General features: G+C 37.8%; 2 protein-coding genes across 2 annotated transcripts; both read right to left on the bottom strand.

Moving 5' to 3' along the window:
* Positions 1-3,306: 3,306 nt before the first annotated feature.
* Fcp3C (Follicle cell protein 3C) lies at positions 3,307-4,371 on the bottom strand. The gene is made up of 3 exons (XM_073975759.1): positions 4,368-4,371; positions 3,730-4,301; positions 3,307-3,486 (listed from the first exon to the last, which is right to left on the bottom strand). The coding sequence occupies exons 1-3, from the start codon at positions 4,369-4,371 to the stop codon at positions 3,307-3,309; spliced, it is 756 nt and encodes a 251-aa protein (XP_073831860.1).
* A 4,195-nt stretch (positions 4,372-8,566) lies between these two features.
* Stt3B (catalytic subunit 3B of the oligosaccharyltransferase complex) lies at positions 8,567-11,424 on the bottom strand. Its single transcript, XM_073977518.1, has one exon. The coding sequence runs from the start codon at positions 11,211-11,213 to the stop codon at positions 8,880-8,882; it is 2,334 nt and encodes a 777-aa protein (XP_073833619.1). The 5' UTR covers positions 11,214-11,424; the 3' UTR covers positions 8,567-8,879.
* Between the last annotated feature and the right edge of the window lie 665 nt (positions 11,425-12,089).

Genomic DNA, 12,089 nt, shown 5'->3' with positions numbered 1-12,089 from the left:
AAATGATGTATGGAAATAAAAAGCTCTGTTCCTTTACGTGCAAGAATCTTCAAGTTTTGCCACTTTTTACTCGAAAAGCGTTCCTTTACTTCTGACACCATACAATTCATATGTGAGCAGTTTACAACTTTTACTACTTTTGCCGGTTTTACCATTTTCAAAAGTAAAGGAACAGACCAAAAATATGGAATAGCCGGAAATTTGTAAAACTGAAATGGGTTTGTATTTGTGACTTTAAGTCAGTGTTTGCAAAAAAACAGGATTATGGAGTAAACATAATTGGTCTGTCCCCGTACCCGTAAACAAATTAAGGAATTAAGTAATTTTTGGAATCAACATGTTTGTGCATGTACGGTTTGTTATGTGTAAGTTGATCCACAATCGAAGCAAAGACATATAACTGTATTGTATTTCATTTATGTTTTTGATCGAAGTGTGTAAAGCAAAACGAATTTGACAAAAACAACGAATTCAAATTAATTTACCAACATGTGAATTTATGAAATAAAATATCGCATAATTTAATGATGTCCTATAATTTATATATAAATGTTCCAGTTAGTGCAATTGTTATAAATCAAATAAATGTATGTAGGTAAGTGTTTCTAGATACATCCATACATATGTGCATATTTGTATCATTAAGAAATTATTCCTAATGTCCTAATGTAATATAGAAAATATACAACTTCTTAATATTTTTGGCGGGAATTTGTGGAACTTTCGTGTGCTCCATAAAAATGCATTGACAAATGTGTGTATGCATTGATGTTAATATAGGCTGACTTCCAAAACGTCAGTTGATTTGTAGTCGTGCATGAAATTAAGAGTTCAAAAGGCTGATATTGGTCCAAACTTTACACATCGTAATCGGACAACTGCTACGAGTATCTGTCTCCCCCACAAAAGTTCAACAATTTAGCTAAAATGCATTTTAAGAGCTGTTCGAGAATCGTTTTGAAATTATTAACGAAGACAACCCTTGAGGTGCTTTTGACAACGATGTAAATTTGTTCGTATGTTAGTCCATGCTTCCTGACATAATGGCCCGAAAGCGTTAAAAATCTATGGTGACCAACTCATAGGGGTTGTGGGTGCGATAACTATCGATCAAACCCAATAGACTATGAGCCTACACCTTTTTCAGATGTAATTCGAAACATTTTAGTTGTAATTCATATCATTTCATTTGTAATTCGAATTATTCTATTTGTAATTCGAATTATTCTATTTGCAATTCGAATTTTTTTTTGTAATTCCAATTCTATTTGTAATTTGAATTATTCCATTTGTAATTCGAATTATTCCATTTGTAATCCGGATTATTCTCTTTGTAATTTTAATTATTCCATTTGTAATTACAATTATTCTATGTATTCGTAATTCGAGTTATTCCATTTGTAATTTGAATTATTCCATTTGTAATTCGAATTATTCTATTTGTAATTCGAATTATTCTATTTGTAATTCGCATTATTATATTTGTAATTTGAATTATTCCATTTGTAATTGGAATTATTTTATTTGAAATTTGAATTTTTCCATTTGTAATTCAAAACAAAAACAAATTACAAAATATTTTCAATCCCACGGCAGCGGGTTCTTACGTACCGGATTAACCCGAAACCAAAAGTGTTTCGGCCAGCGGCTGCCAACCCAGCATTATATGGTGCTACAACAACAACAACAACAAAATATTTTTTGTATTGATTTTATATCTGACTTTTTCGAATTGCAAATAAAATGATTCGAATTACAAATGGAATAATTAATATAATTCGAATTACAAAGGGAATAATTCAAATTACAAATGTAATAATTCAAGTTACAAATATAATAATTCGAATTACAAACGGAACAATTCGAATTACAAATGAAATCTTACGAATTACAAATAGAATTCTCGAATTACAATTAAAATAATTCGAATTATATCTGAAAAGGATGTATTACTTCAGGTACTTCATCCACAAATGTTCAAAGCTTTTGTGGTTAAGACCACTTAGCGGATAGGCTCTTCCCGAGGCATGGACCTCGAAAAGCCCAATATTTAAGGCCATCCCTTTTTACACCTCTCGCAAAAAGGCAGTTATGTCGAGGTTTTTTACAGCAGTAGTCTTTGTAATAAAACTTTTTCGACTGTTTATACCCTCAGCATTTATGTTAACGAGGGTATATACACTTTCATACGGACAAAATGTGCCTCATCGAAATAATGGTTTTAGACCCTAAGTATCTTTGGACGGCATGTGTTTCAGACAATTTGGAGTCGATCTAGCAATGCCCGTCCGTCTGTCTGTTGGCTTTCGTAATATTTTGTCCAAACTTAGTTTAAGTTCGAAGATGGGTTATATCGGTCCACTCCTTCCGGTACCTCCCCCACAAATGTTCGGAAAACTTGTACGTACGGTAACTCTTGAAGGGCTTATCCGATTTGGTCCCTACTTTACACATCGTGAAATGTCTACCAGATTTAGATGAGGTTCCAATATGGACTCAATCGGTCCACTCTTTCGGGTACCTCCCACATAAAATTTCGGATAAGTTCAGTTTAGGACCTGCTCTCGAATCGCTTTGATTTTTGTTGTAGCAACTTGCATTCACTGCCCCCCATACGAAGGTAGAAGTTTCATCAGGGGCAAGTCCATACTTCCTGAGAAAATAGCCTAAAAGTTGCAAAAACCACTATGACACCGTGAGTAGTGGTTGGAGCGCAAGATAAGACTCGAACGGATCTGCCGATTCGGTCCAAAATTTGGCCTTAGTAATATTTTGTCCAAACATAGTTTAAGTTCGAAGATAAGCCATATCGCCCCACTCCTTCAGGTACCTCCCCCACAAAAGTTCAAAAATGTTCGGAAAAATTGTTCGTAGGTAACTCTTGAAGGAAGTGGCCGAATTGGTCCATACTTTAAACATCCTAATATATCTACCCGATATAGATCAGGTTCAAAAATGGGCTATATTTGTCCACTCCATCCGGTACCTCCCACACAAAATTTCGAATAACTTCACTTGAAGACCTCCTATTGAATCACTTTGATTTTTGTTGAAGCAACTTGCATTCGCTGCCTCAATTACGATGGTATCCATTCTTTTAAGTATATACTCCACCAAACTTTTGATCTTTAATCCTAATCAACATTTTTGTCGCTTCATACGCCCAAAATACATACATTTTTTGGAAAAAATTGTTCCAATATACACAGGCTGAGGGTATTTTCTGTCGGCAAAGCCGACTGATACTTTTCTACTTGTTTTTTTTTTTTTAATAGGTATTTTTTTATTAACAGATTGTTTATTTTTTTATGATTTACAACTATAAGGTTCACCATTTTTACAGCAATATTCACGTCCCGCAGTTAGATTGGTATTAATCCAAACATCTTGACAATTTTTCGTAAATAAATAGGCACGCTGTTTGTGTATGTCATGATCCAAAGCAGCGCAGAGGATATTGGCGGAATTGGGCAAATGACGGACAATCTGTAAAGAAAACACAACAGAAAAAAGAAAATTTAGAAATATGTTAAAGCATGTTAAGCATTAATGGGTAAAATCAAATAAACAGATACGCAAATAAGAGTCTGAAAATATGTTCCTTAAAGAATGTTCTCTACCCAATTTATTTGAAATTTAAACGTGTATTAAATTACACGGTATTACTGTATCTTTTCGACTCCAAATCCCTGTAACTTATTATATACCGCACATCCTTTCCCTTCTCACCTGTTCCAAACATTTGGTTTGACACTGCTTCTGCCCGACACCATTACAGGCAAAGGTACGATCCACTGTATTCGATATTACAGCTTCACCCCGAGGAGGATTTGGGGAACCCTTTGTAAATTGGGAATTGAGAAAAATACCACATGTACATGGTACAATATCTGTTGTATTGGTGGTGGTGGTGGTTAAACGATTGGTCGATAAACGAAAACATTTTCTCTGTTTTGTTACAATTTTCGTGGGTACAGTTGTAGATTTTAAAATTCTTTCCTTTTCTGTTGTCAGTGATAATGTTGCATCTGTAGAGGATTCAACATTATCTTTTAGAAGTGGTAGTTGGGTGGTGGGGCTGTTGTTGGTGGTAGGGGTGACATCATCACTGGAAAATATATCTTGGTTGGTTGTTGATTTTTCAAACATTCCAATTGGTTTCTTTTGGTGCTTATTTTCAGTTAATACGGGCCTCTTATAGGATATTTTACTAATGGCCGCCTCTGCAATTAATAGGTAGATAAATACCAAACTGAAGGTAGTTTTCCATAATGAGAATTGGGATGATGGTCTGTGGTAAGCTGGAAAGAAAATATACTATGTTTTATATGTATATTTTAGATGACTATTTAATTATTTTCACTTACCCATTGTCGAATGTTAACTGTTACCTAATAGTGATGTTAAACTTGCTTTTATGTTCTACTCAATATTATTATTATTGAAAGTCGCCGCCGACCATCTCATTTGCTTAAGAGTTATAAAGAAATTTGCTGATTCCATGTAATTTTTACTATGAGTCGTCTGTGAGCATTTCGCTTTGTAAACAACTTTTTTGTGGCGCAGAACGTAGGTTGTAATGTGACCGACCGTTTATTCTTGAGTTTGGAGTTCAAGTTTAAAGTAAAAAATGTTAAATGAACCTTGACAAGGTCTACAGAAGACGCATTCTTATTCGAGGTAACTTGAACGCGATAAAAACGTTCAGATAGGAGATCGTAAAAAACCTGTGGCGTATTATTGGGGATTATTCTGAACGAAAATTCCCCGTGAATTTTGTCTTTTCCGCCGTTACAACTTAAGGGAGAAAGTGAAAAAATACACTGGAAATTTTCATTCAGAAAAACCCCAATTAAAACAAAGAAAAAAATGGAGAAAAAGTTCCAATGCACTGGTCTAAGTGTTACCCCGCAATAGTTTTTTTTAGAATAATAATAATAATAATAATGTTCTACAACCTCCCAGAAGGGACTTCTCCAATATAAGAGTCCACCCCGATTCATGTTAGCTCAATGATATAGGATCTACAGTTTATCGCCGAGTCCAAACGGCGTGTCTTACGACACAACTTGTGGAGAAGTTTTACATGGCTGAAATACTCAGGAAATGTCGCCAGAATTACTGAGGGGTATTTTGCCACCGTTGAAAATTTGATGTTGCCTGGTCTGGGAATCGAGCCGCAGACCTTCTGAGTGCAAGGCGGGTGTGCATACCAGTGCACAACGGTGGCACCCATGTTTTTTAGAATATAATACCCAATTCTGCGACTTGTTTGCCCGGACCTTTTAAAGAGAAAGTTCAGATTATCCTCTGGTTACTCACATGGTACTTTTTTACCAATTGTCGCTTCGGAGATCTACATAGTCCCTCATCTGAGGGAAGCAGAGATGACGGAGCTATCTATTGACGAGACTATCAATTAATTGTGATGTACTCACGTGGACATTTTGCAATCCACTCAGAATTGCAGTAACGTTAATGATCACTGCCGTATAAGATCTATGACAAAGAAAGTGGGAGTGGCTGCGAGATTCGGAAAAGACTTAAACAGTCTACGACCATCTCTGCCGGTCCCCTAGTATGATGAACACAAGACACAGCCTGTTTGGTGTCCATGAGATTACATTTTTATCTTACTTTTCTTCTATAGAACCCCTGGCGTTGATAAGATACCGCAGAAGGAGCGAGTCTTTGTAGGTCTACTTAAGTTCCATTAAGTTTATCATCCTTCCTTGTCTGCTCTATGCAATTCTCCTTCGCTTTTTTATACCCTCAGCATTTATGCTAACGAGGGTATATACACTTCCATACGGGCAAAATGTGCCTCATCGAAATAATGGTTTTAGACCCCAAGTATGTTTGGACGAAATGTGTTTCAGACAATTTGGAGTTGATTTAGCCACGTCGGCCTGTCTGGCTGGCTGAAGCGCACGATAACTCTCGAACGGTTCAACCGATTCTGTCCAAAATTTGGCTTTCGTAATATTTTGCCCAAACTTAGTTTAAGTTTGAAGATGGGTTATATCGGTCCACTCCTTCCGGTACCTCCCAAACAAAATTTCGGAAAAGTTCAGTTTAGGACCTGCTCTCGAATCGCTTTGATTTTTGTTGTAACAACTTGTATTCACTGTCCCCCATACGACGGCACAAGTTTCATCAGGGGCAGGTCCATACATCCTAAGAAAATAGCCTGAAAGGTTCAAAAAAACCTATGACACCGTGTGTAGTGGATGGAGCGGAGCGCAAGATAAATCTCGAACGTATCTGCCAATTCGGTCCAAAATTTGACCTTCGTAATATTTTGTCCAAACATAGTTTAAGTTCGAAGATAAACCATATCGATCTACTCCTGAAAGTACCTCCCTCACAAAAGTTGAAATATGTTCGGAAAAATTGTGCGCCATCCAATCCATACTCTGCACATCATAATTTATCTACCAGATATAGATCAGGTTCGAATATGGACTATATTTGTCTACTCCTTCTGGTACCTCGCACACATAATTTCTGATAAGTTCACTTTAAGACCTGCTCTCGAATCACTATGATTTTTGTTGAAGCGATTGCATTCGCTACCTCCATTACGACGGTAAAAGTTATTTCAGGGGCAAGTCTATATTTCTTGGGAAAACAGCCCGAAAGGTGTAAAAACCCCTATACCACGATAACTCCCGAACTGTTCTACCGATTTGGTCAAACATTTGGTCTTCGTCATGTTTTATCGAAACTTAGTTTCATGGGTTAATACCGGTCCACAATTTCCGGTACTTCTCCCCAATATTTAAAAAATGTCAATAAAATGCTAGGACGATATCACTTGAATGGGGCAATCAATTTGGTTCAAACTTTGGATCTTCTAATATTTTGTCAAAATTTAGTTTAACTCCTAAAATGGCCCATAGCAGACTTCCCTAAGGGTACCTCCCCCACAAAAGTTCAACATTTGTGTCTTAGTGAAGTTAATTCCTAATCCACATTTTTGTCGGCAAGTCCAAATGTTCAAAAGGGCCAGAAAATTCTGAAGAGACTAAATACATTCGATCGGTCCTTAGATGAAAGTTTCACTTCATATTGGCTGAGGCTATATCTCTGTCGGCAAAGCCGACTGACACTTTTTTACTTGTTCTCCCATCTCTTGCCAAGATGAATACATTGGTCCGCTGGTAATAACAATGTCAGCAGCGCATCCTACATCATAACCAACAATCCCACGGCGTAGGGTTTTTGGTACCGGTTTGACCCGAAACCATAGTGATTCGGCCAACGGCTGCCAACCCATTATCAAACATATGCTTCTACGTAGGTTTCTATGCTGCTACAATAACCTAGCCTTCACGTTTTACACGAAGAATGAAGACGCTCCTAGTATATTGTGTTGCGAGTGAAATATTTATACATTTTTAGAGGCCAGATAGTGTTCAAAAATACAGAAAAGCATATGAATTGGTATATTTTATTGAAGACATAGATAAATACACGTACGTGCGATTTTTTTTGAATTCCTCTCTTAATGTATAACAGTTTATATTTTCTGCCGATTTAATGCATTTTCGAGCGTTTTTTCTAATTCAGTAGAGATTTGTGGTGGTTTTTAACACAACTTTTTATTGCGATTTATACCTCGGAACAGTTGGCATCCCTGAATAGCCTATCTTCATGAGGGGATTTAAGCGCTTACCCGCATGGGTGCCATCGCCATGAAAATATCCTCCACAATAATTTAGACACGATTTCAACCGTCCAGGTACAACAGGAGAGGTTCATGGTCTAGAAATAGCATTCACACTGATGTACTTGCGCAGGATGTATAAATGAATACTCCCCCTGAGTTTTCTCACATTCTCCTTTTGAGTTGAAACGGGAGAGACACAAACTAGTGAGGAGTTTTCATTCAGAATAAGCCCCATGGCATGCAGACAAGCCTAAAGCTTCGCAGGACTTATGAATTCGTAAATCTTGAATATATATGTAAATAAAGCATGAAAAAATAAAACATGATGAATGACAAACTTGGAGACTACCCCGCATCATGCGGGGTGATTTTAGCACAGCTAAGATCAGAATATTGCAACCGCATCAGTTCATATTAGTCTCGAATTAACAGCATGATAAACAAAGCTGAAGTTATTCTGAACGAAAATTCCCCGTGAGATTTTTTGGTCACTTTCTCTCTTAAGTTGAAACGGCGGAAAAACAAAAACCTAAGGGGAATTTTCGTTCAGAACAACCCCCACCATGTCCTACATTTGACCGGGGACCACACGATACACTTAATATTTTCAATTGTTCAGGTAAATGCACATTATGGGTGCAGTCGTATTTTTGAGTATGGACACAAAATAATCAAAACAATATTTCTGAAAGTATGCAGCAACAAATATATTTGAGTTGCTACAACAGCAACAAATTACATTGTTTTTAGTACCCAGACAAAAAAAACTGTTCTTTACCAATAAAACAATCGTGAGAACTAATACGGCGAAGGTGATAGCATCGATAACATCTTATCAGTATTTAACCTAAATTAATGTGTTTGTAATTTTTAAAAAAGAAATACACCATATTATTTTCGTTTTATTATTTTTGTGAATAAAAACCTCATTTATTTTATTAAATTAATTATTAATTTGAAGTCACACATCGATTGTATAATTGGAAATAATATTTAGTTTTTTTAAAAATAACGTATAAATTTTCAAACAGAAATGCACTTCAATTAAAATACATTCATCATCATCTTCTTCTTCTTCGGCCTTCAACTATTTGTCAGTCAGAGATAGAGTGCGGCACACCTACTAAGTAGTACAACTACTGCGATTGTTGTTTTTGTTGCAAATTAAAAAGGAATTCTATAGAAAAAATTAAATTAAAAAATCTATTTATTTCTGACTTCTTTTGCCTTTGACTACAACCGGTCTACTCTTAATATAACCACGCTTGCGCTTCGAGTTCTTACGCGATACATAATTTGTGGGTGAGACAAGACGTTCGTCCGGCTTAAGGGCGGGACGATTGAATTCATGTGGTTTCTTGACGCGATAAATGCGTACCAACCAATGTTCGCTGGTATAGGCCTCCTCGAGATAAGTTAATTCGAAATCTTTATTACCAATGACGGCATTACGTGTTCTATCATAACCAGCCGGTCCTCTGTAGTCAAGTTTTAGTTCACCAAAACGATAATAGCTGAGTTTGTACATCAGACAATTGAGTAGGGCTGGGGCACCTTCACTATCCACTCTAAATTCTCCACGATCGGTAAAGTAATCGGATTCCTTAATGTCTTTGGGATGTTCACCCTCGGCAATACGTACCATCCAAAGGAATTTGTTGATGTCGTCACCAGAATAGCCAATGACACCACCAAAGATTACTAAAACGTAATCCACATCCAAAGATGTCATAATTTCGTAGGCATTTTCTTCGGTGGAGGACATTGCCTTGCCCACCAACGCAATGTGACTATTGTTCCACGTGTTATTATCCACCAGTGTTGTTCGATTTGCCATACCTGCTATCTGATAACCATAATCCCACCAGGACATAATGCGGGCATCATCTGCTGTGTTCTGCGATAGCCAATAATAAGCCTCACGGAAATCATCTAGTATATTACGGGATCCATCCTGGCTATTGTGGAAGGCCAAGACAATAGAGGGACTAGAATAGGCATTACTGGTTACCCATGTACAGTGAACAGCAAACATCATGAGAATCATTAAAATGGCCAGGATAACAATGCTGCGTAGATTGGAACCAACACCATTGGTACCCTCCTGTTGTTGGGGATCATGCTTGACACGATGCTTCAGCTTACCAGCCTTGTCATAAAGCAACTTCTTTTCCGAGGGGCTTTCATCAGTTTCTTCAGTATTTGTGACAGCACTTGCTGCTGCGGCGGGACTGGTGTTATCTTCACGCAGATAAACATCCAAAAGACCTGAGAATGCCACACCAGCCAACATACATACCACAGGAGTTAGAGTCAACATCAAACGTACCATAACACCGGCAAAGTAAACAGCACTGATGGCATACAGGACCACAAAGACACGTTCATCATTGATCTTCTTGACACAATACCAAACACCCACCGGGAAGGCACACACCAAGATGTGCAAATCAAAGAAGAATGAAAACCAGGTTGTGGGTTGATGTTCCGATACAGAGGCAATAATTGGAATGTGGATTTTAGCATAGCCGGTATCCCACAATGAATAGAAACGACCACTCCAGGGAGCAATGACACCCATAACTGTCAAGCTTACCACGCCGAGGAATACCACAGCAGCTGCACATAGGCCACCAACAATAAACAGCCTCTTGAATTCACTCTTAGACAACACCGTTTGTAAATGTTTCAGGGCAGCCACAGCCATCAGCAACAGGAATACACCCAAAGCAGCCATGTGTTCACTTGTGCGTATGGGTTGGAATCCAACAAATGGAATCTGCATAGATAATATCAATCCCAATATGTAGAAGGTACTGTAACTGGTCAGCAACCGCAATGAGTAACGGCCCATAATCAGCAACACAAACACATGCAGAGGTATTAAATTGATAATGAACACATAGCCACCCCAGGCTGATACCATGTAGAAGTAGGACAAGGCAGCGCCAGCAGACCAGAACACCGAACCTGTCTTCACAGCTCTCACCCACAAGAAGTATGTGAACTGCAATGCAAAGATGGCAATACCTTCGTTATCATATGAACCGGCTACCGAACGACTGATGTAGCCCGGAACAATGGCAATAAAACTGGCAGCAAAAAGACCAGCACCCGATGACCACAGCTCTTTGGTTAGCAAATACGTGGAGATTGCTGTGAGGCCACTGAAAACTGGAGCCAGGAACACACAAATATCACGTATATGCACTGGAATGTTAAGGGCGTGCAGCAAATAATGGATACTGCCCGATGTTATCATCAGACCTGGATAAACGGTACCACCCACAATTCTGCCCAGTGGATACCATGCCCGCTCATCGAACCAATTCAAGAATTTGTAGAAACCATGTTGCACCATATACGCCGTCGCCCGGTAGTTGAACCATGGATCGAATTCATGAATAATCGACTCGAAACGAATTACAGCAAATAGACGCGAGGAAAAGCCGGCTAACCAGGCAATCAATAGGACTGCAAAGGTTATTAAACTGCTATAACCTGCAGTTCTATTGAAGATTTTCGACGCAGGACGATTCATGTCGCTCCGCCACAGTTTAGACCACACGAAGAAGAAAAAACTATATCACTTTTGATTCTGACTCAAATATAATTATCGATAGAATCTTGCCTGTTTACTACAATGACACGTAATTCTTTCTTCTTCTTCTCCGGCTGGGTGGAAAAAATTTATCGAGTGGTACCGGCAAACAAAATGCTGCTTTGGTGAGGGGTGTTATCAATTCGTGCTGAATGTGACGTCAACTGTTTGACGTGGTAAATAAAATTGCCACAACTTTCACCAATTTTTTTAAAGAAAATGTAGATGGAGCGAATGCATATGGGAAAAGAAAATGTTTAATGTAGGGTTTGCATTGACTTGAAGAAAACAAAAGTTAAGCTTCAGACAGTATCAATTCTTCACCTTCCATACGTCAAATTATAAAGGAATTCCAGAGCCACTTTGCAGTTCCATTTATTCTAAATTAAAGCAACTGGTGTGTGCCTTCCATCTACCACAACATGACTAAAGCTTAATTTACATATAGCATGGTTTATAAAACATGCGTCATTTATGTTGACAATTTCGGTCAAATAAATAAAGTTTTTGAACAAAATGCTTTTTTTAAGCGCAAGTGTAAAGCGGACCAAAACGAGTGAGGTCCTTTACAATGAACAATTGTGTAAAAGAAGTCCCGGTCCACACTAGAGTGAATTTCATTAAAAATTTCATGAAATTAGGTGTTCTTAGGTTGAATTTCCCACTGCAGCAATTTCCTGATTTTACTCTTCTATGGAACTCGATCTATAGACGCATAATTTCATGTCAAAATTTCAATGAAATTACTCTAGTGTGGCCCAGGACGAACATTCAAAGTACTTTCTTCTGGCGGTGTAATCGTTGCTGTTGCATCAC

The sequence above is a fragment of the Musca autumnalis genome, unplaced genomic scaffold, assembly GCF_047663935.1.
Source record: "Musca autumnalis isolate F117 unplaced genomic scaffold, ASM4766393v1 scaffold_3, whole genome shotgun sequence".
In the NCBI taxonomy this organism is placed as follows: Eukaryota; Metazoa; Arthropoda; class Insecta; order Diptera; family Muscidae; genus Musca; species Musca autumnalis.
This window is presented reverse-complemented; position numbering and strand designations above follow the sequence as displayed.